At 49.1% G+C, this 26,349-nt stretch overlaps 9 protein-coding genes and 1 non-coding gene across 10 annotated transcripts; 2 read left to right on the forward strand and 8 right to left on the reverse strand.

Moving 5' to 3' along the window:
* Window positions 1–348: 348 nt before the first annotated feature.
* Window positions 349–2,405, forward strand: VTN77DRAFT_5510 (uncharacterized protein; the record flags this gene model as incomplete). Its single annotated transcript, XM_069421688.1, has 2 exons — window positions 349–954; window positions 1,104–2,405. The coding sequence occupies 2 exons, from the start codon at window positions 349–351 to the stop codon at window positions 2,403–2,405; spliced, it is 1,908 nt and encodes a 635-aa protein (XP_069281665.1).
* A 1,304-nt stretch (window positions 2,406–3,709) lies between these two features.
* On the reverse strand, window positions 3,710–3,796 carry VTN77DRAFT_t22. The gene has a single exon. It is a non-coding gene; the product is annotated as a tRNA-Arg (tRNA).
* On the reverse strand, window positions 3,782–4,466 carry VTN77DRAFT_5511 (uncharacterized protein; the record flags this gene model as incomplete). The annotated part of the gene is made up of 2 exons (XM_069421689.1): window positions 3,782–3,839; window positions 3,898–4,466. The coding sequence occupies 2 exons, from the start codon at window positions 4,464–4,466 to the stop codon at window positions 3,782–3,784; spliced, it is 627 nt and encodes a 208-aa protein (XP_069281666.1).
* A 2,059-nt stretch (window positions 4,467–6,525) lies between these two features.
* On the reverse strand, window positions 6,526–7,672 carry VTN77DRAFT_5512 (uncharacterized protein; the record flags this gene model as incomplete). The annotated part of the gene is made up of 3 exons (XM_069421690.1): window positions 6,526–6,678; window positions 6,753–7,235; window positions 7,577–7,672. The coding sequence occupies 3 exons, from the start codon at window positions 7,670–7,672 to the stop codon at window positions 6,526–6,528; spliced, it is 732 nt and encodes a 243-aa protein (XP_069281667.1).
* Window positions 7,673–8,542: 870 nt separating this feature from the next.
* VTN77DRAFT_5513 (uncharacterized protein) lies at window positions 8,543–10,364 on the reverse strand (the record flags this gene model as incomplete). Its single annotated transcript, XM_069421691.1, has 3 exons — window positions 8,543–9,436; window positions 9,519–10,145; window positions 10,299–10,364. 3 exons carry the CDS (start codon window positions 10,362–10,364, stop codon window positions 8,543–8,545), a joined length of 1,587 nt encoding a protein of 528 aa, XP_069281668.1.
* Window positions 10,365–12,498: 2,134 nt separating this feature from the next.
* VTN77DRAFT_5514 (uncharacterized protein) lies at window positions 12,499–13,340 on the reverse strand (the record flags this gene model as incomplete). The annotated part of the gene is made up of 4 exons (XM_069421692.1): window positions 12,499–12,789; window positions 12,859–12,890; window positions 12,957–13,086; window positions 13,158–13,340. The coding sequence occupies 4 exons, from the start codon at window positions 13,338–13,340 to the stop codon at window positions 12,499–12,501; spliced, it is 636 nt and encodes a 211-aa protein (XP_069281669.1).
* Window positions 13,341–15,775: 2,435 nt separating this feature from the next.
* Window positions 15,776–17,067, reverse strand: VTN77DRAFT_5515 (uncharacterized protein; the record flags this gene model as incomplete). The annotated part of the gene is made up of 6 exons (XM_069421693.1): window positions 15,776–15,893; window positions 15,968–15,988; window positions 16,051–16,426; window positions 16,501–16,606; window positions 16,657–16,821; window positions 16,879–17,067. The coding sequence occupies 6 exons, from the start codon at window positions 17,065–17,067 to the stop codon at window positions 15,776–15,778; spliced, it is 975 nt and encodes a 324-aa protein (XP_069281670.1).
* A 2,110-nt stretch (window positions 17,068–19,177) lies between these two features.
* VTN77DRAFT_5516 (uncharacterized protein) lies at window positions 19,178–20,803 on the reverse strand (the record flags this gene model as incomplete). Its single annotated transcript, XM_069421694.1, has 1 exon — window positions 19,178–20,803. One exon carries the CDS (start codon window positions 20,801–20,803, stop codon window positions 19,178–19,180), a length of 1,626 nt encoding a protein of 541 aa, XP_069281671.1.
* Window positions 20,804–21,320: 517 nt separating this feature from the next.
* On the reverse strand, window positions 21,321–23,014 carry VTN77DRAFT_5517 (uncharacterized protein; the record flags this gene model as incomplete). The annotated part of the gene is made up of 3 exons (XM_069421695.1): window positions 21,321–22,154; window positions 22,217–22,673; window positions 22,737–23,014. 3 exons carry the CDS (start codon window positions 23,012–23,014, stop codon window positions 21,321–21,323), a joined length of 1,569 nt encoding a protein of 522 aa, XP_069281672.1.
* Window positions 23,015–24,096: 1,082 nt separating this feature from the next.
* On the forward strand, window positions 24,097–25,957 carry VTN77DRAFT_5518 (uncharacterized protein; the record flags this gene model as incomplete). The annotated part of the gene is made up of 6 exons (XM_069421696.1): window positions 24,097–24,165; window positions 24,242–25,033; window positions 25,095–25,143; window positions 25,198–25,463; window positions 25,535–25,701; window positions 25,774–25,957. The coding sequence occupies 6 exons, from the start codon at window positions 24,097–24,099 to the stop codon at window positions 25,955–25,957; spliced, it is 1,527 nt and encodes a 508-aa protein (XP_069281673.1).
* Window positions 25,958–26,349: the final 392 nt, after the last annotated feature.

Consider the following 26,349-nt stretch of genomic DNA (forward strand, 5'->3'; position numbering starts at 1 on the left):
TAAGGCAATAAGTGGCCCCGTTAATTAATTAATTACCCTATCCTGATTCACTACACAGGCTGCTGGCGTCCAGTTCCTGCTTCTTTCCTGCTTTCCCAACCATCTCACCTGCATTCCGCTGCTGAGGGCTGGGAACTGGAATTCCCAAGACCCAATCCTCTTGTTTCCACGAGTCGCCGTCGCGTTTGATCGCTTTGCTCGCCAAGAACGCGTCTCTGATCGTCCAATCGACGGGGTCAATTGTTATACGGTTCCAGCACGTCGCGTTACGTCGGGAAAGCAGACGAGAGAACAAGGGTTGTCGACGACTCGACGCACTTCTCCCCAGCATGGGCGTCGGCCTCGCCCATGACGTGCACGCCCGACGAGTCTCGCAATGGCAATGCTCGGTCTGCGTCTGATGCTGGTCCTGTGTTGACTCTGGTGCTGTCCCAGTTCGAGCTCACCGGCAAGCCGTGGGCCTCATGGGTGCTGCTGGGGGGGACGGTATTGCTGGGTCTGGTCCACCTGCTGGTGTCGCTGCTCACTCCGGCCTCTTCGGTCTGGTCGGTCGGCGAATCCGGCGTTCCTGGCAGCCCCTCAACCTCTGCCGCTGATATCGTCACCACCTCTTACTCTTCTTATAAGAGCGATCGTGATCATTTCTGCTGCTACCTCCCCCATTCCCCTGTCTGCGCAACCGTTCCTTCGCCTCCTCTGTGCTGGTGCCCCGATCCCCGCATTGTAAACGCGCCTGGTTTCCTGCCATTGTCACTGCCAGACGAGACCATGGCCTCCTCGCCCATCGTGAAGGCGGCGCTTGGCGTCGCACACGAGTTCGATTACCCCTCCGACCAGGTGCAGCGCGGGGTGCAGGAATTCATCCGCGAGATGCGTGAGGGGCTCTCCAAACACGGCGCGACCCTCAGCCAGATCCCAACCTATGTCACCAGTGTACCTAATGGTACTGAAAAGGTATGTTTTCATTTGATGATTTTTTTTTTCAACTCTTTGTCTGTTTTGGTTTCTCCATTGCAATTTTCCCTCTACCATACCCTAATTCAGTCGCTCTTCTTTCCTCCCTCTTTTTGCCTTTCTCATTCGAGCATTTCTCACTCTCTCAGGGACTGTATTTGGCAGTTGATCTCGGCGGAACCAACTTCCGGGTCTGTTCCGTCCAGCTCCATGGCGACAGCACCTTCTCCCTCACCCAGTCGAAAGTCGCAATCCCCCGCGACCTGATGGTGTCCAGTTCCTACAAAGAGCTTTTCAGGTTCATCGCCAAGCAGATCGAGGTCTTCCTAGAAACCCACCACAATGACCACTTCGAGGCCCATGTGCGGAAACGTCGCTTAACTGGAACCACGGATAAATACCGCGAGGAGGAGCTTTTCGACCTGGGTTTTACCTTCAGCTTCCCCGTTCACCAGGTCGGCATCAACAGAGGCACCCTCATCCGATGGACCAAGGGATTCGACATCCCCGACGCTGTGGGCAAAGATGTCTGTTTAATGTTGCAGGACGCCATTGACGAGCTTCATCTCCCTGTGCGGGTGGCAGCGCTGGTGAACGACACGGTGGGAACGCTCATGGCGCGCTCGTACACCTCTCCCGGAAAAACAGAGACCTTAATCGGAGCGATTTTCGGCACGGGCACGAACGGTGCTTACGTGGAGAAACTCAGCAAAGTGACCAAGATGGACCCGCTGAAGGGCGCATCATTCGACCAGTCAACGGGTCAGATGGTGGTCAACACCGAATGGGGTAGTTTCGACAACCACCTCAGTGTCCTCCCGAATACCGTCTACGACCAAGAGCTGGATGCGGAGTCGGTCAATCCTGGAGTCCAGATGTTTGAGAAGCGCGTTTCGGGGATGTTCTTGGGCGAAATCCTGCGTCGCGCAATCCTGGCCCTGGTTCGTGACCCGGCCGTCAAGCTTTTTCAGGATGGCAGTTCCATTGCTGCCGACTCGAGCTTGTACCAGATCTGGGGTGTCGACACCAGCTTTCTGAGCATAGTCGAGGCCGACACGACTCCTGACCTGCAGCTTACCCGGGACGCGCTCAAGAAGGATCTCCAGGTGTATAGTGCCAGTTTGGAGGAATGCCAGGCCGTCAAGGCCCTGGTGCATGCCATTGGCAAGCGTGCCGCCCGGTTGAGCGCTGTTCCGCTGGCCGCGATTCTCATCGAGTCTGGTCGACTAGAGACTGATGACACGATCGACATTGGAGTGGACGGCAGCCTGGTCGAATTCTACCCCAGGTTTGTCGATTACATCCGGGAAGCCTTGCGAGAGATTCCAGAGATTGGCGAGAAGGGAGAGCAAAAGGTCCGCATCGGCATTGCCAAGGACGGCAGCGGTGCGGGAGCAGCTCTCATCGCGCTGGTTGCGAGGAATGGAGACTCTATTGGAGACTCTGTATGAGGAGTCTCGATACTTTTCTTTTTGAAATGAGACATTTGTGGGTTACTGGGTTTTCTCTTCATGTATTGATGATGCATTCTTACTGCTTCAGCAGCAGCTTCCCTATTCTCCTTCTCCCCCCTCCCCTTTCTTGCCATTCCAAGGACACTACCTACGCTTATCACGCTTCTACACCGGGACAAAAAAAAAGGACAAATTCTACGAACTGGAGGATTTTCAATGAAACAAGCAAGTTTTTTTTGTTTACTTTTTGTAACCTGTTCTTTGTTTTCTTTCTTGTTTTTTTTCCCCCCCCCCCGACTCATCTCATTGTCACCGGGGATGAGGATGGCCATATTCATGCCATTTTGTTTTTTTTTTTTGTATCCGTGGAGTTTCCTCCAACGACACGCGGCGCGGCGCAAGGTGCATCATGAATAACGGGCAGCTTTAATTCCGAGGGATTCAATCACCTTGGTTTGTATTCTGTTGTGCTGTGTTGTGTTGAATGAGCTACGAAGGATGCGATGCGATGCGATGCATATACTTTCTGTACGGGTGCTTACTATAAGACGAATATATATCATATCACCATGCTTGTAATGAATATGATGAATTTGATTTCTATCAGAAGACGGGCGCAGGAGACTGGCACAGAGGACTGCTGTTCTAGGACTTTTCTTAGCTCAAGAGATCGTCGCATTCTTTGCATGAAGCTGTATACGGAGTACAATGCAGTCAGTTTGTCAGTCTGCCCATGGGTTAGGTATACCGTATAGTAATTACTTACTAGCTCAGGGGTTCTATGATAGGTATTTATTTAAGATACTGCTAGATCATAACTGCTATTATATTAGGTATGTTGTTGTTGTTGTTGTTTCCATTTATAGTCCGTTTTGTCAGCCAGCGGGCTGATATGCCAGACTCATGAACCTATATTATATATATAGTGCCATCCTTGTATAGGGAAGCTTAGTAAGATCGTAATTCTATCTTGATCCCATAGTTAATCAAGCATAAGCCAAACCATAAGGAAAAACTGCCAAAACCTTAAGGAATCTCACTATAGTAGGCATAGAACGAGGAGGGAGGTAAGTAATTTGACCATGCCATACATTACCCCTATCTCTTCCTAGTAGTACAGGAAATATATAGTTTATCCCTTTTTCCCCCACTGTAGTCGCCTGTTGCAGGATTCGACTGTGAGCACCTTGTTATAATAAGTTCTGGGTCGGGCCCCCTACCAACCAGAGAACTCTTTCTTCAGCGCCCAGCCTGTTGGTGACCTACCACTCACCCACTACAGGCAAAAAAAAATATTCTATCGACTCTGCCCGGACTCGAACCGGGAATCTTCTTATCGCCAATGATTAAGTAGAAGTAAGACGCCTTAACCATTAGGCCACAGAGCCAGTAGAGTATATTTTGCCCGGAAACATGGTCACATGGTGGTGTCTACATGATGAGCGTCACGTGTAAATTTCTTAAACCGGAAAGCCATCAACCTACCTACCTAGGCAGGTAGGTATCTAGGTATACCGATCTTAGGATTTCCTCCTCCTCCTCAAAGACCATCCTCGAAAAAACAAAAAAAAAACTCCGAAACTCAACCGCCAAATGCTCCGCATAACTCATCGAAGAGGCCCTGCGGCGCCCTCGCGGGGAAAAAGCAGTCGCAGGATGATGATCGCACTCGTCCTCGCCCTCTCCCTCGTCTTCTTCCTCAATGTCGATGTCGATGTCGAGGTCGCGGAACTCATGCAGGATTATATATAGCACAGCACCGTGCCGTCGTCTAGCGCGCCGATGGTGGCTTGGCTTTCTTGAGGGGATATGCGGGCTCGCTGAAGGGTGGAACTCATGACGGCACGGCGGCGGCGGCAGTAGCAGCAGCGTCGTCGTCGTTGTCGGTGGCTGGGATGGTGAGCGCTCGCGGTCGGATTTGAGCCACATGCCCACCGATGACTTCCACGATGCCTTCTTCTTCTCCTTCTCCTTCTCCTTCTGCTGGCACAGCATAATGTTCAAGTGTTCAAGTCGGATGATGCCATTGAAGATCGCATTGTAACGACTGGGAAACATAATGTTGTTGGATCAGCATCTACAGTATCTAAATTGTAAGGTAGGTCCATGCCAATACCTCAAGGAGTCAAGGAGCGGCCTGTCAAAACCAGAACACTGACTAGCCGCTCTTATTGGCTGACCTCATTCATTAGCCCTAATTCAGCGATGTTCCCATACCCAGATGACTTATACTTAAAGGAATATATCGGTATTGCCTTCCTCTTTCATCGAATTAATAGAGGATATTGCCTACGTACTAGGTATATCAGAAGCTAAGGTATATAGCTGTAATTGCTTATCTCTGAATATATTTATGTACTTCTATGCTACTACTACTGGGGTATTATAGCAAAGCCACACATGAACCTACTGTCAATGCCAATGATTAGAGAATAATTACAATATAATATTAATATAAGGAGCTCAAATCAGGGAATATAGTATATACTTTAGTTCTATCCTAACTACCAGGTATGTACCAAGTGGGTGGCAGATAGGTTTGCTAAGCTACTGTATTAGGCATGGTAGCCCTTCAATGCTTTAATCTTTATCTAATAGCTTATTATGAATTGGTAGAGATAACGACTCCGTCCGCCTTCATCTCGTCCAGAGCATCATGTAGGTGATTTCCTAGTTCCAGGACACTGATGGTATTGAGCAGACTGGGAAGGTGTCAGATTCGTTGATCCGTCATATTTATGAAGCTATATTGGAGCCAAAATAAGTGTGTAAAATTCTCTGTCTAATCTATCTGACTAAGGAAGGGCAAGAAGCTTCTATATATAGTCATAACAGGAGCGTAAGTGAATAGTCTTGCTTATACAGAACAATGATAATCTGATCACAAGATAAGTAAAACAACAGTGTCTTGGCAATTAATAAATAAGGGGTAATTTGATGCTGATGTTCATCCGATTTCCTGATTAGGAAAGTATATAGTGAAGGCCAGCGTTTCCGGTTGACAGAAGGCTGGCGAAGAACCCGTATCGCCTACTTGTATGTACAGTACATACTAAAACTATCCGGCACAAAGTGGTGATGGCAATCAATCTTGCCTTTTTCTTTTTGGCAGACATCTCAGACATGCCTGTCAAAAACGAGATTCGGAGCACAATCAGTAGTTAAGGGACGATATCAAAGACGCAAGATTTCCTGCGTCTAGGCATATCCGTTGGTGATGACCGTTGAGCGCTCGATCAAAGTATATGCTGCATGCATAGATGAGCCTAATGCATGTGCAGGTGGATCCGGTGGGGACGTCAAAACGGCTGCGGGGAACTCCACAGGAGCCCTGGAGGCTAGCAGGGGTCAATCGAAGAGTATAATAAAAAGCACCAATGACAGTTGTAGGAAAGTATGTACATTGGCGGGTTTTTGAGTTGCAGTAGGAGGTAGGTATCTAGGTAGTTTAATAATGGTCCAAAGTTTCACTGATCAAGTTTGAGCTTTTCTTGTAATGAGGGCTCACTCATATACTTGAGTATATTTAAGCATGCATATGAATTGAGATTATTAATGAATTAATTAATTATTACTAGCTGTTCCTGTCTCTTGGGAGAAGCGTGTCTTGTCCAGCTAACAATCTCCAATACCGATTCTTATTTACGGCCTAATGGCCAATAAGGGCGAGAAATGGGGCAAACGCAGGCGGAATAATTTAATAGCCAGGCAGAAAGAAGGACAACAGATAGAATGTCAGGATGGCTAAGAATACTTAAGCTAATGGCCAGGCATCACAGCCCCATGCCATTCTATTTATTGAGGTATCAATCTAATCTTGTTCAGATTCCATCCAGGTCCAGTCAGACCTTCTGACAGTCTAACATAATGTAACACATAAAAGAAAATCACAGAACATGAGAAAGGGGTATCAAACCCTGAGTTCCAATGAAGCAGGAAGGGGGAAAAAAAAGGAACAAAAAAAAAACAAAAAGAAAGTGGGGGAACTCCAAGTCTAGAGAAATGTAAGAATGCAATGCAATACAGAAAGAACAAATATCAGAAAAGAAAATAAAATGGGAAAAAGAAAAGAAAAGAAAAGCAAAAGAGTGAAACACTCATCCATACTATCTCCATACTATACAGCAGCATATAAACTCAGATAAATCCCCCAGATCACGCCACAAGCGCTACCAAACACGACACGTCGATCCACAGGGACGACGGTGTACATCAGCGTCGACACGACGGGTCGGTACTTGAGGCGGGCGATCATGATGGGGTAGAAGTCCTGTAGCCATTCCATTAATTATCACATCCTTAAGATTTCATCTTTGGAATAGCATAGGGTGGATAGGTGCCCACCTTCCCAATCGCCTCCCACACCACACTCCAACTCGCCCCCTTGAGCAGATTGATCAACACGATGAAGAGGAGGATATTCATGACCGATCCGACGGTCTGGTCGAGGAAGAACTTCATTAGGAAATTGCGCATGCCGGAAGAAGTCGAAGAAGAAGAGGAATTTCGGGAAGAGCGCCATCTGTGAGGTGCTGTAGCAGCAGGTTTATCCTTGATCATCATCGGGATGTCATTCGTAGTAGTATTATTATGATCTGCACTGATGGGAATCACGATCGGACGGTCATCCACACGACCAGAGGATGACGGTCCGACATGGCGGTTGTTGAAACTCGTCCATCGCCATCGCTTCCACGTCGTTGCCGCGGTGGGAAACCCTGGATACCTGGCCTCGATGTATTTCTGCCAGGAGAAGTTGATGGGGACGATGATGATGGCGTAGGTGACGAATTGGATCAGGGCGATGACGTTTAGTTTGAAGGGTTTCTATTGTCGTTAGTATTGCTTCAATGAATTGCTGTAATTGCAGTTATTTTGCATATTTGCCGGTGAGTGATGACCAATTGCTGGCACATGCGTGCAGATCCTATGCTTGTGTAGTTCAAGAAACAACAAATGGTTTGGTTTGAATAAAAGAAAGCAAAGATAGCTGACAGAGAGAGAGAAAAAAAAATAAGGATAATCATCCTAAACAAGATATACAATATCACACCCGTACAGTAATTTCTTTGTGTCTTTCTTTTTTTTTTTATTATTCTCTTCCTCTCTTTTCCCCTTCGAATAAAAAAGCAAAAATCCAAGAAACCACTAAAAAAGGGTAAACATACATCATGCTTCCACTGATCAATAATCTGCGCCAACACATTCGAAATCGCATTGATGATAGTCGACTGGACGAGAGTGACAGTCAGGGGCGACCACATTGTCTGGGAGCGTCATCCAATCAATGCAATCAATGCAATGCAATTCGAGTCGCAGACCACAGTCACAGTCACGATCACAATCGCAAGTGCTGAGACTGAGACTGAGATGATAGAGGATGGTGACTGGTCATTGATGATGACTGAGACTCGTCGATGGCATCGGAATTCTGACAAGAAAAGGGAAGAAAAAAGAAAAGAGAGAACTTTGTAGCGAGCGATGTTTCTTTGCTGGTGTGGTCTGTAAGGGGGTTGGGTTGAACTGGAGGTAGGCCTCTTTTTATTAAAACAATACGATGAACATCTGCACTTTTCCCCGTGACATTGTCTGCATGTAGAATGGATCACATGCAGCTCAAATTAGTAAAAAAAAAACCCCAGAGCACAGGAGCTTCCGATCTGATCGATCTGATCGACCCGATCTGATAGCAGTGACATGCCCCTTGCCTGGAACGTGGCCTAAAGTTTAGCTCGGCGGCTAGTCCCGAACAGGGAACTGGCGGCGTTTTGCAGTCGGTGTGGCAACGCAATTTCAATATGACTAGCCTGGTTGGGTATGGTCGGGATTGTATGAAGAAACCTCCCTCATACGGTACGTCTTTCCAGGATAATACATTATCTGCAAGGCTGACTTCAACTTTGGTATTCTTTAAAGTCAATTGAGCGCAGAGAGAATTGTAAGTACTTGTCATTTATGTATTCAACCTGCTAACCATGCAGCAAGAATATCATGTTTGATACAAATTCTAGACTACATATGATATCAATAATGGTCATCCATTCAAAACTGTTTTATACACGACAGCAGCAGCTCCAGAATCATATCCCGTCCAAAAATACTCTGTAAATGTTATACAGCCGTCAGATTGCAACTCAAGCAGATCTCTTCCGAACAATAACATTCGGCCCCGTCTTCGAAACCACGAAGTGGTCCACCATCGCAAACTGGCCATGCTCATCCTCCCCCGTCTTGTCAGCCCGTTCAACGTCGAACAGGAACATCATCCTCGCCAGCGTCAGCCTCATCTCCATCAGGGCCATGCTCTTGCCGATGCACCCCCGCGGACCGATGCTGAATGGGCAGAAGGCTCGGCGCGCGATTTCGACGTCTTCCTTGGTTGATATCCACGTGCTGGATGGCGTCTGGCATGTCGCGCCCTCGATCCATCGTTCGGGAACGTAGGCCAGTGGCTCCCGGTAGTAATCCGGGTGACGGTGGATGGAGTACGTGGGAGTGCCGCAGTCGGTGCCTGCAGGCAGGTACACGCCGTCAACCTCGACACCGCCCTCCATCACTTCCCGGGGAATTGCGCCCGGAACGGCCGGGGCCAGACGCATGGCTTCGTCGATACACGCCTTGAGATAGACTAGCTCGTTCAGCTGCGTACCGCTGACGATTTCTTCCACATCCTTGAAGCTCTCGCGGACCTCCTTCTTCAGCTTCTCCATAGCTCGAGGATTCCGAACGAGATAGAACACGGTGGCCGCCAGACTGGTCGAGGTGGTGTCGCTGCCCGCGATCATGAGCACGTTCGCCTCTCCCCACAACTCCTGCGTCGCCAGCCCTTTGCCCGTCTCGGGATCCTTGGCGTTGAGCAGGTAGTAGAAAAAGTCCTTCTTCGCGCCGTGGCCGGCCTGCACGCGCTCTTTGGCCCGTTCGTTGGCCTCGACGCGCGACTTCATGATGAAGTTCCACCGGTCCATTGTCAGCTTTCGGATGAAGATCTTGTCGAGCCCCCAGCGATCGAGAGGCATCCACAGTCCGCACTGGAACAAGTTAGCTTTATCTACCTTCATCTTCATCTTCTTATTTTTTTTCCCTAATCTGATAATCGGCTGAGATACGCACCACATAGTGTCTGTAAGCAGCTCTGTCAACCAAATAGATCATGCCTCTCCTCGCCCCATCGATCAACATGTCGAAGCTCTTGCCAAAGCAGAGCTCACCCATGACGTCGTACGTCAGATAGCCGAACCAGTCGGCCAGATTGCGGACGGCCACCTTCTCGTCGCCGCCGTGTTCACGCTTGATATCCTTACCATACCGCTCCCCAGCCATGATGGAGCAGAACTGACGGATATGCAGGAGCATCAGATCCTCCATGCCCTTCAGCGCGCTGTCCGAGAACGCCTGGCTGAGCACGCGGCGTTTGCGACCGTGGACAGTCTTGTCGATCACATTGTGCGTGTTGTACACCCCCTTGATGGCCGGGAAGGCGTTGTAGAAGTCGGCCTTCTTCAGCCGCTTGCCATGGCCGTAGATGTCGTGCAGGCCCTGGACCGTGTTGACGGAGACGAAGTTGGGCGCGACGCGCACGTGCGAACCGTACTGTTGGTGCAGCTCATGCAGCCACAGGTGCCGGTCGCCCTTGATGCCGTGGTAGAGCTGAACCCAGGGCGTCACGGTCGCGAGGAACGGACCTCGTATCCGACTCAGCGGATGGAAAAATCGGTTGTACACGACATATGCAATAATCTGCAGTCAGAAAGATAGCAGGAGTAAGCACGTGCCCAGAATGAGAGAGGCATTGTTGTTCCCGTGTGTCAAAAGGAATGTGTCTTCTCCCCCAACTTCCCAAATAAATTTCCTAACTAGGTAAGAGGATGAGACGAAGGTGGATCAACATACAGCAACCACAAAGACAACTCCAAACCCCGCCGCCAACCGCACCGATGGCAACTGAGCGACAAGCATCCTGAGAGCTAAGGACTTATCTCGATAGTAGTGATATCCCTCGGTGAGTCGTGACAAGAGCGATGCCGAGGATAGCCGACGGCAAGCGAGCGGAATGACCAGATAATGACGTTAGCCAGCCAACAAACCCCCGCAGTCGAGTCGAATAGAACTGAGAATGCGGAGAATTCATAAGAGCGTAGCTAGCATAAGAGTCTAGATTAAAAATATGGGGTGTGCGTTTCTCAGAAATGTCCGGGGAGGGAGTTGGCGGTCTATATATCCTTCCTTCCTCGGTTACCCGCGGCGGGTATATAGGCAGTACTGTATGGAGTACTCCGCATCTTACCAAATCATCTTACCAAATAAGGACTCATCACTAGCCTATGATGATGAACATAGATAGGTCAAAATATCGTATAAAATCTGCGAGCAGCTCTTTCCTTCCTCACTCGGACATTGCCGCTTTAAGCGGGTGAGCTGGGTGAGTCAGGTGATCAGATCACCCAGTCAAGGTGATTTGCTCACCTGAGCTCATTTATACTCACCCCCCATCTTCACCTGTCCTTCCCTTACGCTTGCGCTGGCTGTTTAGCAACATCCAACCCAGGAACCATGCAGAGAAGAGATTAGATAATAAAAGGTACCACAAGGCGGCGCAGTCGAGTCGAATCACTTCCAGTGAGTAGGTAGGTAGGCGCGCTTGGTAGCCTATCAAGTTACCTACAGTAACTAGGAGATAAATATTGCCTCGTGTCTGCCTTCCAGGGATGCAGACAATATAATATAGAAGCTTGTTTCTCTCCCTCTACATAATTGGAATATGAGTCCAAAACAAGACTGCTCGCTTCTTCGTTCCCCAACGTGACTCACAGAAAAGTGTCACAACCAACCAACTCGAGATGACTTCTCCTCCGCATTATCCAGAACCACTCATCATTCCCCCTCTTCGCTCTCACAAGTAGACCTTCATCCTCCTTCATGGTCGAGGCTCCAGCGCGGAGAAATTCGGTCCTGTCCTTCTCTCAACTTCGCTCTCTATGGGGGGCACACTCGCCTCCGCATTCCCACACGTCAAATTCGTCTTTCCCCACGGCGTCGAAACGCCACGCAGCGGCTTACAAACGTAGTAGGATTAGGCAGTGGTTTGATAACTCGCCCCTTACTACAGACACTACTACTGCTACTGCTGCTCCAACGACGCAGCGGGAGGATTTCGATCACGATCGCGAAAATCCTCCAAATCCCCGCGGGGTCTGCGAGAAACGAGCACATATATTCATGACCTGCTGAGAGAGGAAATCTCCCTTGTTGGTGGCAACGCACACAAGGTCGTCCTGGGAGGTCTGAGCTAGGGCTGTGCTGCTTCTCTCATTGCGCTGCTGCTGTGGGATGGAGACCCGTTAGCTGCGGCGGTGGGGATGTGTGGATGGTTGCCATTTCGGAGGGAGATTGAGGAGGAAATTGTTCAAGAAGAAAAGATGACAAACATGATGATGAAGATGAAAACTTCAACCCTTTTGAGAGCGACGATAATACATCAAGCGTCGACGATGCGTCGGCACCACCGCCTTCACCGGCTCAGAGAGCGATCTTGTATTTACAAGACCTGCTCGAAAAGCCTACCTCTCCGTCTTCTGATCTACCATTCCAGCGCATTTCATTCTTTCTTGGCCACGGGGTGGAGGATGACAGGGTTCCCGTTGATCTAGGAAGGGAGGCAGCAGGCTGTCTGAGGGCAATGGCAGTGGATGATGTGTCCTGGAAGGAGTATTCGGATCTGGGACCCTGGTACTCGGAGGGGATGCTGGGTGACCTGGTGGATTTCTTGCAGGAGAGGATGGGGAAAGCAAATTGAACGGGTGAATTAGGAGACGACACCCACCGATAGAATCACCCCTTAGACCCTGTACTGGAATTGATGGCCTGACAGCTTGGAATCTTAGGGTTAATAATACTCTATATACCCTAAGTATATAGGAGCAATGTGACCAGAATGAGAGTGATCATCATTCATATCATTGTATGGCCATATCATCTCGGTTCGAATACGCCAACAGTTTCCTATCTAGGTCCATTCCTAGCCTCGACAAGTACCACTGTGTGTCATTGTAAATCGACATATTCTGATACAGGGCTGACCCTTGAGAAGAGTTTATACCTCCGACCTCGCCATAATTGGCATCTGGTTCGGCGGCGCATCGATATAGGTGGACCATTGTGTCCAGAACACGTCCGCTGCCGTCTCTCTCAATGTGTACTTTTCCGGGAAGATGAAGTTCATGGGGAAACCGACGTCGAAGGGGACAGCCTCGTCGATTTCGCGCATGTCCTCCTCTGAGAGCTGGATGCTGAGAGCGTCCACGTTGGCTTTCAGGTGCTCGATCTTCCGCTGCCCGACGATGGGGAAGACGTAGGGGGTCTTGTGGAGGATGTATGCGAGGGCCTGGATGACATGAATAATTAGCGTGGATTGGGCTCTTCTTCTTCTTCAAAAAAGGGTTACTCACCATACCGTGAAGTCGTAGCACCCTTCCTCTGCGCCACCTTCTCCAAAGCATCAGATATCTTGATATCCTCCTCCGTCAGATTCTGACCTCGAGCAGAACCAACTTCCTCCTTCTTCCGCGCCTCCGCCGTCTTGAATCCTCCCTGCCCAACGGGGCGCCCATGGGGCGATGCCCATACCCTGATCCCAACACATGGGAACAACCTCCCGCTCCATGTCCCGGAAGCGGGCATTCTACTTGCCCTGGTACACGGAAAAGGGACGCAGACCGTTCACGCGCGCGTAGTCTTCGCTTTGACAATAACCCACGCGGGAGTATCCAACACACCGAGGTAGAGCACCTTGCCGGCCATGATGAGCACGTTCAGCCTATGCATGACTTCCTCAACGGAGGTAGTGAAGTCCCACCAGTGGACGTATAGCAGATCGATATAGTCCGTCCGGAGCTTCTTCAGGCTTCGGTTTACGGAGATGTGCATGTTCTTCATGGCAGTAGGGGCCCCTAATCACTTGGGCAGTACCTGGTGCAGCAACTGGCAGAGACCCTGCCAGTTGACCCATCTAGGGGCTTTGAAGAAACCATAAGAATACCTGCAGGATTATTCCTAGGCCAGATTAAGGTCCAACCCACAGAAGAAGCAATCCAGGCTGCCTAGGGAACCTGCCTAGGACTCACCTTATAAGTCAGATGGCTCACAGCTGGAGAATAGGCATATAGGGGCAGGAATTGCATGGCAGAACCCCCAAGGAGCCTGGCAAGCCCAGGAGATCCCTCTGGGACTAGGGATAGAGGTATTTGATGCAGAGCTGATGGGGGTCTATTGAGCCCTACAGCTGGCCCTTAGGATCTGAGGTAGAGGCCTGGTCATAGTTCTACTAGACTCCTATGCAGCCATCAATAGGCTCTGGCACTAGGGGGTAGGCTCAGGTCAAGGCCTCTATCGCAGCGGGCAAACACGTGCTGTGCGAGGAGCCGATCGCCATCAACGAGAAAGATGCAGCAGTCATGATAGAAGCTGCGAGAGAGAAGGGTGTCTTCCTCATGGAAGGTGAGAGCCTCTCTAGTCCACTGACTCTTGCAACAAACTCGGTTCAAATGAGACTCATTCCGCGGATCTAGAAAAACAAAAGCTGGGTGGACACGATTTTTTCCCCATAATCTTTGATCTCCAACGCCTCCTCCACAAAGAAAGGTCGATCGGCACCGTTTCACGCCTCTCTTGTGACTTCGGCCTCGCAATGCACCCGGAGTCTCTCCCGGCAAACTCCCGTCTCAAAGACCCGGCACTCGGTGCCGGTGCCCTTCTTGATATTTGCATCTACACTCTTACCTACAGCCACTTGCTACTTGACGGCAAGTTTGGAGTAGAGGCTGAAGACCCGGAGGTCACGTTGTCGTTGGTGGTTGTTGATGGAATTGACTACGTTGACGGGCTGTTCCTCAAATATCCTAAATCAGGAGCTTTTTGCCGTGCTGACGGCGTCAATCCTGACGAAGACGCCTGCAGCGTTCTGTCGCATCGAGGGGAGCGAGGGTACGATTGTGATTTCCGGTCCCGGAACGTCCGTTCCAAGGGAGTTTTCGATTTTCCGCAACAGCGGCGGTGAGAATGGAAAAGACGATGTAGAAACGTTCAGGTATCTTCATCCAGGTATGTGTGACGGCGTGGCAAGAAGCTATATAAGCGAGAGCAGTGCGAAGCCATTCGGCTTCACATCCTAGTCTTTTGCCAGTAGTGCAGCGGTTTGGCTCCTAGAATGCTCCCTAGGAGCCACGCCGTGACAGCATGGGATTCTATTATGTGGCCGATGCCGTGGTGCTGGATATCCTTGTGGGCAGGCTAGAGAATAAGATAATGCCACTTTCAGAGACAAGAAGAACGATGAGGCTTATGGACGGTATGAGGAAGGCGAATGGAGTGGTTTATCCCCGAGACAAAGTATGAATGTCGCTACAAGCTCATCATCAATGTGTAACGTGGGTACTGACTGCTGGACTGATTTTCTGCTTCAAACTTGGTTTTCTAGAGTTTGATGTATGGCTTCTGTAAGGTGAGATATATCTATTTTATATAAATATGGTCACTTTTTGATTGCGTTTAACAATAACCTTATATCTCCAAATGACTTGCAAGTTGTTCCTAGCAGAAACACCCTTGTCTACCGGATGAATCTGCAGGCAGTTAGATGATATATAATAGATATCTGAAGGAAAATAATCAGCGTTCTTAAGTGCTCCGAGAGCATAAAGTCTTAGGATATCGGATTGGAACATCTCGAGAGTTGCAGGGAACGGGGAGATTATTGCAGAAGATTTGAGTTCAGTCAGTGGTCCCTTGGATGAATTGACACCTCACATAAATAGATCACTACTAAGCAGCGTTCTCTACCACTTCCACATTATTACCTGTCTTTTGCTGGAGTCCTGCCTCTTGGGTATGTTGGTGGGGTACGACCGTCCGTCCTCTCGACGAGAAAACACCGCCAGTTATACCTCCCTTTGCAAAAAGCATGTTTATATCTTCGAGTTCCAGACCTTTTGTTTCGGGGAAGAAGCAATATACTATCGGTATCCAGAGGCAGTTAAAAATAGCGAAGATGATAAAGACTCGCCAACTAATATTATCTGTGGAGAGATAAGCGAGCTGAACCATCCAAAAAAAAAAATAAAAGCAAAAAGTATGAATATAGATATCAGGATCATTGGGTGGGGCAAGACTCACTGATTGCAACTGGCGTTATCTTGACTACAACAAAAACAGCCATCCAGTTAAATCCTGAAGCAATAGCAGCGCTTTTAGACCGGACACGAGTGGTGTTAATTTCTGATGGGTAGAACCAGGGCACAGGAAGCCAACCTATGCCAAGGAACAATTGGAAAATGAAGACAAAAACTGCAGCACCGTACGCAGATCCAATTTGATTAATGGATATAAGGATCGCCGCCATTGAAAAGCAGATGCAAAGGCCGGCAGCGGAAACCATCAAGAGAATGCGTCGTCCAAAGCGGTCCACAAGGAATAAGGGAACCGTTGAGCCAACTAGGTACGTCAGCGACGTGCATCCTCCAAGGATAAGTGATGTATTCCGGGACAGACGCATCGTGCTTTCGTACACGACTGGAGCGTAGTAATTGCTGTCATGTATCCACTATCAGCCCATCAATTTCATCCAAGAATTGATTGGAGTCAGGCGTACATCATATTAGCGCCAGTGAATTGCTGCATGAGTTCTACCGCAATAGTAAGGATCAAACGCCGCCAATTTTGCAGCATCCCACCGGTAAACAATTCATTGAATTTGAAAGGCCCCCCACGGGATTCCTCCTCAATGGCAGTTTGAATGTCAATCAAAGCCCGTGTAACGACTTCATCATCAGCTGAACGGTCGTTGATCGCAGCTACAACTTTCTGTGCTTCCTCATATCGATCGTGCTGCATGAGCCATCGAGGAGTTTCGGGGAGTCCAATAACTTGAAGAACAAGAAGAATAGCAAAAGCCGCTTGAAAAGCAAGTGGTAGCCGCCATTGTAGAGATGACTCAGTAAAGCTGGTTCCATAGTCAAGCCAATACGCTGATTAACAAATCAGTCAGTGAAAGAACATAAGGGTTGTAGAAATGATGCCATTAAAGTACCTATGCACAGACCAAGAATAGTTACTGTTCCCTGAAATGTCAAAAGCCCACCACGGACATGGGCAGGAGAACATTCGCTCTGATATACCGGGGCTGTGGAGCTGTTCATTCCGTTTCCCTGGAAAATTTATTCAGTTCGGACTTATAGAGAAAGGGTTCTCTACACACCAATCCTGTCACGATGCGCCCCACGATGAGCTGGGCGACGGTGGTTGAGCTCGCAAGGATAATCGTACCAAGGATCATGATAGATCCTCCGGCTAACAGCATGGTCCTTCGTCCGAACCGTTCCCCTATGAAGAAGACCAGGATAGAGCCAAGAACGCATCCAATCTGTGACTCACAAATCAGTATAGATGTATGTAGATGATGGATTAAGACGACACGAACGTCATATAATGCAACAATGTCACCTTGTAGGCCAGGACTGGGAGAGTTAAAATCTCTGCCAAATCTGTTCTCTGCACCGATGATACCACTCATCACACCTTGATCATATCCCAAGAGTAAGAATGCCTGACAGGAGCAGGCTGTGATGGCGGTAATCAAAGTCTTGCCCTGCCAATTATGTTTCCACATCTTGGAGGCAGTTAGGGTCCTTCGGACGAATAGTTTGGTGGATCGAGAGGATATAGCAGAATGCGTTATATAGCTTAAAAGATCAGGTGTGCGCAGAACTCCTCGTCTCTAGACAAACACAACAGTGATAGCAGTAAGATATCACTGCGACTGATAAGGTGGCCGTTTCTTCCTCGATATTAACTCGATGAAATTGCCTTCCGTGAAGCAAAATTGAATAGCCTTCTGAAATACTGTATAAATATGTCCCAGCGAAGTTACAGTGTCCAGACCTCTCAGAATGCTTAAATGATGCCGCTGCTTCTACGTCCCGAGGTACAGACCAACTACATCCTGATTTTTCTAGCGATATATGAAAATGGGCATCCATTTGTGGCAGGCGATGGGCAAATAGGCCGAACTTTCCAGCACTAGAGCCTGCAATCGAATCGAAAATGTTGGGCACGTCGGGTTAATATATGCCGAGATTTGGCGATCTTTGCTCATGGGCGTATAGCCATGAGGGACTTTCATTTTCTTTGGCTTAAAATGTAATGGTCACTAATTTTGAGGGTGATGTCTTGAATGGAACGAAACTGTTAGCTATTAAGCCAAAGTTAGAATGGTCACATCAATAACTTTGATTTAGCCGATAAGAGTTTACTTCGTAACGTTACTCCGGTATTCCCCGGACACCTCCTTAGTAAAACCCCAAGGTGAGCTCGGATTCCATTAGCATAATGACTACGAGTATCCAACCCCGCACTTTGGCGATTTAGCGTTGCGGGGAAGCGGGGTTATGGTTGAAAAGTAGCAGCTCATACTAGACAAGAGACGTCAGCGTTTTCAGGTATGAAGTTATCAAGACCGCAGTAGAATTGACTATCTAGCTCGATACATTATTAGAGAAGATGAAGGAGAAGAGCTTCCTTATGTCCATAACCGCCTTTTATAAGCGAAAATGAGCCGTATTTTAGATGCTTCTCTCCCCCTGAGACCCATGAGCAATTTAAGGAAACATGAGCGTCTATTTAGAAGATTTAGACAATAAATTTAATTCTGCCAGGATCATTAGCATAGGAGAGGTTGACTAGAGACTCATTCATAATACTTTAGCATATTTGCAGCAAATGGTTATTATTAGCCAAAATCATTGATATACTCTTCTGCATTAGGAAATGGAACTTAAAGCCATTATTCAAAATTTCGAATCTGTCTATTTCTTGCCTCCTACGATGATTTCAAAATAAATCTCTCATATCTTTTATAGAATCTAAAGTCGAAAATGTTAGCTTTAAAAAATACTTGATTATTAAATAAATGTTTTATTTACTTCCATGACTCGTCAATATAGTCAAATTTTTATAGGCTTAAGGTTGATCCATGTATATATATAGTAATTATTGTTATTAAACCTGGTTTTGGATTTCCTCTCCTAGGGGAAGGCTCACATAAAGGCCAAAATCTGACTTGAGTATTTCAATTTCCGCAAGAAAAAAGTGTAGTTATTATATTTGATTTAAGGATTACGCAACAGGATATAGAAATAAATATATTGGGTAAAAGAGGCATTTATATACTCTTTATTCCCCATTCGGTAAAGCAGCAGGCGTTGACCTAGCGCTTCGAGCTATATACTGTTGGACTGATACGGATGAGCTGCGAGCACCGAAACCAGGAGCAGGCAGCAGTTGAGGAATAGAAACAGCCAGTCTAGACATTCTTGCAATCACGATTCCTGGCTGAAACTTCTTTCCCTCGAGGCGTGTGGAATACTATGCCGTGTGGAGCACTCCACCATCCGCAGCTAGTACTGCATGGAACAGTTGAACTTAGCTCCGTGGAATTTACGGGTGACATGCCGACCTTCAGGCCATAGATCTTATCGAGTTATGAGTGATCCATTGTATGCGCAGATCGCGTAGTGAGTCCCGGGAATCGCCACCTGTAGAAGAGGAACGCTGGAGACTCCGTCCGGATAGTGATAGTTCATCCTCGAGAAGATTCACAGTCGAGACGTAAGTTCGACGGGTCAGAATGTAGGGATATCTTCCCAACACCAGTTTGGGCAGTCTGTAATTGAAACAGCATTCTCAGGCCGGAAAAAAGCTCCTACGTTATGAAATTCATATCACGTCGTTTCATTGTCGTATCCATATAGACCTCCATCCAAAATCCACTGCTCATTATCGTCATTGTCGTCCTGCACCCGTCGCCACGTCTGTTTGGATTCCCTCCGTGCTGCTCGATTACTGTCCTTGGTAGCGCCCTTCCAGACAGGCCGCACCAGCCCGCCGCTCGCCAGAAGGGGATTCTTACTGAATGCTGCGGTGCCGCTGCTAGTAGTGTCTTCTGCAGCAGAGATCGCAGTGTCGAGATCCTCTTCCTCCGCAGCATCGGCGTCTTCGGCAGACTCTGCAGGAGCGGACTGGTAGGTTCGCACAACCCGTCCGCCCTTAATGTCCAGACTCATGACGGTCTTCTTCTTCTCCCATTCCGGCCGCGCTTTCTCTTCCATCTCCCTGAGGATCCGCTGTTGTTTCTTCAACGCAAGCGCCCGCTGGGCGGGGCTCATCCACTGCGTGGATGCTACGTTGGGAGTCTCAAAATCTGCCGCCTCATCTACAACGCGGGTGCGCTGCGCATTCTGGGCTTGAAAAGCAAGGAGCTTATCTCGATGAGCGACAGCAGCTTCAAGTTTACTGTCAGCTTCGAGTCCTGGGCCTCCACTACGATGGACACTCTCATTATGCGCTCGCATCTTCTCTTGTCCGCGCTCTTGACGCAATTCCTTGAGCATGCTCTGAACTTCTGCGCTGGATAGAAGGGGAGCACCACAGAACGAGCATGGCTGGAGACCTTCGAGGGAGCAGATAATCTTGCCACAGTTGAGACAGTTTGGCGCAGGTGTGAAAAGCGGGTGTATCGAGGCGTTGCAGTTGCAGGTCCGCCGGTCCTTGGCGGACGTTGGATTAGTGGAGAGTTCAAGAGCAGCGATTGCTGCAGTCAGGTCTGCAATGTTGTTCGTCGTGACGGATTGTTTCGATGGAGTCGACGCGCCGGAAGCAGCGTGTCGTGATGCTTTGGCCGTCTTTGATTTTACATTTGGGAGATAATCCGAGATCAGAGGGCCGGCTGCAGAAGGAGGGGCCTTAGTGGTGGCCTTTCGAGCAGGAGACGGATTTCGCGAAGTGGCGGGCGAAGTGTCATACGAAGAGGGGGAATCCGTAGTCTGCGGGCGTAGAAAAGCTGCAGGTTTCGTTGACAATGACGGGACATCTGTGAGAGATGCACCGGCTCCTGTTCCTCCAGAGGTGTCGCGCTGTGTCTTTGATGTTGCCGCTGGTATGTAGTCCTCTTCCTTGTCCGCCTTCATATACGCTCCCGCCACGTTACCATAATTCTCCGGTCTTCGCGGAGGTCCAGTGCTGTGCAGAGGAGCCTTTGTTCGTTTGTTCTTTTTCTGTTGGTTCTTATTTTCATTTTGCCTGCTCCGATCGTTCTCGACGTCCTTCGTCCTTGGTGACGCAGTGGATGACTGCGGAGTGGACGATGGATCACCGGGTCGCCGCGAATTGAACGATGCGATGAACTCGAGGACCGCGGGGGTGTCTCCTAAGAGGTTTTTGAGATGTTCGGCGGCAGCTTCTTTCGAAAGACCGGCTGAATAGGTAACGATTTGCTTGAGGGATTCGTCATCGAGAGGGAGGAGTTTCGAGAGGGAGGGGACAGCCCACGCAATGAGATCGGTGGACATGATGCAGACAGTGGGAGAGGGGGGCAGACAGGCGGGAGAGGTGGTAACAAGATTTTAAGAAAAGAGCCAGAATCGGCTCTCAAAGGTGTAGAAGTAACCCTCTTATGAGTAAGAAGCGCCTTCTAAACGTAGTAGAGTAGGTACCCCGTCCACTGCAGATCCACTTGGAAGACGGCGAGCTGCCTTATCCGGTTTAGCACCACCGTGTTGCACGCTTACTCCATGGTCGAGAAGCAATAATCATGACAGGACGAGCCTTAAACATCGGCTTCGCTTGACTGCTTAAAAAAAATTCTGATTATTCTCGGAACATTTGGCCTCTAGAACTACCTACTATCTAATTTTTATCTCCTTTCAAGATGGGTTTCCTACCAATATTCCTTGAATACACGTACTCCTTGCCATACTCTTACAGTAACTGGCAACGTGACAAGATAGTGACGGATCTATACAAAGGTAATTTTCAGACTAGAAATATTTACATTTACAAGTATATATATCTAAACGGCTAAGGCGATTAAAACTGGACTTGGAACCGAGGATGCGTCCGGAGCCGCTCTCCAAGCACGCCAAAAAGCACCGGGATCGGCGCAATCCCAAAGGCGATAAACCCCAGCAGACTGTTTCCCCAACCCAGTCCCAGTGCGTTGTACATGTCCAGCCCACAGAGGGGTAGAAGCGAACCCAGCAGACTCCTCAAGACTGTGTTTGCTGCCGTGGCACTGGCGGCGTGCACCGTGAAGGCGTCCACCAGGTACGTCTGGATGCACATCAGGATCGTGATCATGCCGAATCCCGTCACAGCGTTCCCGATCTGAGGGACGATCCAGTGCACATGCTTATCCGCACCCCATCCGTAGATAAAGAGGCCGGCGGGGATGCTGAGACTTCCCGGCAGAACGAGGTAGAGCGGTAGTCGGTCCTCCGGTTTGGGTTTTTGCTGCTGCTGAAGCTTCTTTCGCACGGCCTTGTCGCTGAAATTCGCGACATACGTGAGGCCAAGTAACATGCCGACACCACTGCCCAGGAAAGCCAATCCGGCGCTGCCCGCCGAGAACCCATACTGGCCCTCGAAGACGAACGTGTAGGTGGTGAAAAGGATGTAGAGAAGGCCGTACAAGATCGCGATATAAAGGCACATGAGGAAGACAATGGGAGACAAAACCAGCATTTTCGTAGGTCGCAGAATGCTCCGGATGAAGAGCTGCTTAGGAGGGATGTTCGAATGGAGGCGTGACTGATAAGCCGGGTTGCCCGTTTCTTTTCTCAACCGGGCGGCCTTTCGTTCAAGGAGGATGGGTGCATATGTCTCTCTCAAGGCGAAGAAGCAAACGATGGTAGCGGCACCGGACTGTTTGAGAAACTGAGCAAGGGGATACTTCAGGCACATTCGGAAAAAGAGCGTGTACGTACAGCCATGGCGATAACCCAGAACACCCACCGCCAATCTTTCGCCTCAACCAGAAAGCCGCCAGCAACGGGCCCGATGATGGGACCGAATAATGGCCCCAGAGACCACAAGGACATGGCCAGACCCCTCTTCTCTGCTGGCATCAAATCCGCAATGGTGCCACTACCGCAGGTGATGGCTGCGACGCCAGCAAAGCCGGCGAGAAACCGGAAGACGATGAGCATCGCCATGTTCTTCGCAACCGCGTTGAGGATGGTGAAGACCAGAAAGAGAACATTGCATGTATTGTAGACGACCACGCGACCACAGTACTCGCTGAGCGGTGCGATGATGAGAGGGCCAAAGGCGAATCCCAGGACGAAGACGGAGACCACGAAACTCGCCAGCACATCAAAGCTGGAGTCGAAATCGCTCATGACCTGAGGAACGCCAGGAGCGAACATGGACGACGCAAGGGGCCTAAAGTCATACGCTAGTTAGTTAGTATACGAAGCAACATCTGAATGGTGAGAGCTCACTGACGTGAGAAACGTGATGAACGAAACCATAGCGATGATGGTCCATTTGCGCGCATTGCTCCAATTCATAGGATTCGCGGGGTCTTGGTCTGCAGGTTCATCCCACCAGACGTCGAATTCCGACTTTGTGCCATTCTCAGGGCTTTTATCTCCTTCGCCTTTTGATACCGGAGAGTCTTTCTCGTTTTGTTGAAGGCTATCGCCAAGAGACTCCTCGTTCGATGTCTCAACCTGAGCTTCCTCATCGAGAGGTCTCTTCTCGGCGTGTGCTGCGTCACCCATGGATCTTAGCTGTGGTTCTGAAGACACTTCTGGACTGATGAGATCTGATCGACACGACGATCAATGTTTATTCATTTTCAAAGTCCCTGCGTGAGGTTCTTGAACAAGTTCTATCGCCTGGGATCTCAGTTAATATAGCCAGGGATCCTAGACAAAAAAGAAAAGAAATAAACGAATGGAATTATGCCTGAGCATTCGGTTGGATTCTCCTCCGGAGAATATTCTGTGAGCACTTTTATGCGACTCCGGCAAGAAAGCGATAGACAGACTGGGGCCAGCAAATATATGCGGGCCATGACCCATGATGATGGATGGATTGATGGCATTATTGAAAACAGGCTGGCATCTTGCCAATAGAATTGATCTTCAGCATGAAACCCCACCGATTGGCAAGATATGGTGCGCATGGACAGAAACTGCGGTCACCGTCAGTTGTCTTGATACTTCCTCGAACTCGTGTTCGGGTTCGTATTCGGATGTGGAAACTTAGTATCCCGAGCTGCTGTGCAGAGCCATTGTCGAGTTTACAGAGTATACCTGCACTATTGCGGACCTTTTAATTCCGAAAGCTGAGAGAATATGCATTGATGGAGCATAGCAAGGATAGTCTATCATCTTGTCGCCTCTCTTTATGGATTTGCACGAGTTTCAAGTTATCCTGTAAATAACTTGACCATCGCGTTTCTGTTAACAACCCATCTAGGCAGGTGCCTCCGCAGTGAATTACGTCCGGCATCGTCTCTATCCGGATCCGAATGCGTGAAACGGACAAGTGACCAACCTCGACGAGTTTTGATATTAGGCTACTTCAGTCAGTTGTTTTCCGGTAGCTCTTAATGGCCAGAATGCTCTCTGAGTCCCGACTGCGCTGCGTATCCACATGTGTGCTCTCCATACATGTGAAGATTCCAAGGGTGAAACTGAAGTGAATCTTGACCAATTCGGGGTACGAATACGATCAACGAATGGAGCATACGGAGTAGTGCATATAAAGATAAGGTATCCGTCGTGGCTGATGTCGCTCTTTCGCACTCTCTTCCCTCTTTGACCTTCAGACTTCTGCCCGATAGATGATCTGAACAATGTCTTTGCAAGAACTCAGTTCAGGGCTGCATGTTCTCAGAGATGCTGTGGCCACCGGGTTTCTCATTGTAGGTCGATGGATCTGCTGGTTTATAGTGAGCATTGTACAGTACAGAACCTTCCTACTCACATGACTTCCTCTAGACGATCCTCTATGTGGTCAGCAAGGCGATATACAACATCTTTTTCCACCCATTGAGTCGCTTCCCCGGTCCTGTCTTTCATGCTGTGTCGCGGATCCCCTACTGCTATCGCCTGGTCCGTGGGACCCTGCCATTCGACATGTTGGGACTTCACCAGAAGTATGGCGACGTCGTACGCATCGCACCGGATGAGCTCGCCTTTTCGCACCCCGATGCCTGGAAGGATATCATGGGTCATCGGAAATCTGGCGACGAGATGGGCAAGGCCATGTTCTTCTACCGTCCCATCGACGGCGAACCCACTCATATTGTCAACGAAGAGCGCGAAGAACACAGCCGGCTCCGTCGTCAACTGTCGCATGGCTTCTCCGAGAAGTCTATGAGGGAGCAGGAACCGCTGATCGGACAGTATATTGACTTGCTCATCCAGCGGCTTCACGAGAACTGCGCTGGGGGGACTAAACCGCTCAACCTCGCGGCGTGGTACAACTATACCACCTTCGATATCATTGGTGACCTGGCCTTTGGTGAGCCGTTCGGTTGTCTGAAGAATTCCGAGTATCATTCGTGGATTCGCATGATCTTCGAGTCTGGGCGTCTCGGTACGATATTGCAGTCTCTTGCATTTTATCCGTTGTTGAAGCGGTTTCTGCTGAGAATGGCTCCCAAATCTGCCAAAGAACAGCGCGAGCAGCACATGCAGCTTACTAAAGCCAAGCTACTGAGGCGCATGGAGGGTGGCAAGGAACGTCCTGACTTGATCGAAGGTCTCCTGAAAAAGAAGGATGAGTGGGTGAGTCTTTCGAACCCCCCTCACCCGGCGATTTTGCTAAGGATGTGAATGACTGTACCAGAACATGAGCCTGGAGAAGCTCATTTCCAATAGCGAAATTCTTATAATAGGTAATAATAATAGTAATTCTGCCATTTTGAGCGTTTTTCTAACTCTTATGGTAGGTGGTAGCGAGACTACGGCGACTCTGTTGAGCGGCGTGACATATTACCTCCTGACCAACCCAGACGCATTGCAGAAGTTGACGGAGGAGGTCCGCTCAACATTCAAGAGCGAAGACGAAATCAATATCGTCTCCGTCAATAAACTGACGTATATGCTCGCCTGTCTCGACGAGGGTCTGCGAATGTATCCGCCTATCGCCAACGGCCTCCCTCGCGTCGTCCCCAAGGGAGGCGCCAACATCATTGGGAGATATGTACCGGAAAATGTACGTCTGCAATAGAAAAAGAATGTGCTTGCTGAATTCGGCGGATCCCTGGTGACTGACAGCAGACTCAGACCATCGTCGCAATACACCAATGGGCTCTCTATCGCCGGGAAGAGTACTTCACCGATCCCAATCACTACCACCCGGAGCGATTCCTGGGCGATCCCCGCTTCGCCAATGATAAACGCGAGGCCCTGCAACCGTTCCACATTGGCCCTCGTAATTGTCTTGGAAGGAAGTGAGTAGTAATCTATCCCCCCTTTCCAGAGATGACCATGTCGCTAACAATCACGTCTTGCTATATTATCAGTCTTGCCTACACGGAGATGAGACTCATACTAGCCCGTGTGGTTTATAACTTCGACCTGAAGATCGCCGATGATAGTCTGGACTGGGTGCAGAAGCAGCGCAACTTTCTCATGTGGGAGAAGGGCCCTCTGAATGTGTATCTGACTCCTGTTGCAAGAGGAAGTACTTGGCAAGAAGGAACATGAGTATGAGGATGAATCATTGTGCTTAGATCCTGTATACCCGAGAAATCACGCCAGCATGTCATCGAGTTAAACCCTTCAGAAACATTCGAAATGCCATTAATTTACATAGCGATTTATTGACGAAGGCTGCTATAGCAGGGATGTGAGGATGCAAGCAATATGACTGGACTGAATTGAATGAATTGAATTGCCTTTCCAAGAAAGCGGTGACGACACCGGGCCACGGGCGGTGTGTAAAGCGGTGTGTTAACCGCAGCAGTATATGTGCCATGCTGTCATCACACCCTCATCACTGATTCACTCTCACTTGTTGGCAAATGGAAGGAAGAACGGAAGGAACTACGCCAAGCAGCAGGAACGAGATGGGGAGACCTATCCTACCTACTGGGGGG

Source organism: Rasamsonia byssochlamydoides, assembly GCF_041956645.1.
Source record: "Rasamsonia byssochlamydoides strain NRRL 3658 unplaced genomic scaffold VTN77scaffold_4, whole genome shotgun sequence".
NCBI lineage: Eukaryota > Fungi > Ascomycota > Eurotiomycetes > Eurotiales > Trichocomaceae > Rasamsonia > Rasamsonia byssochlamydoides.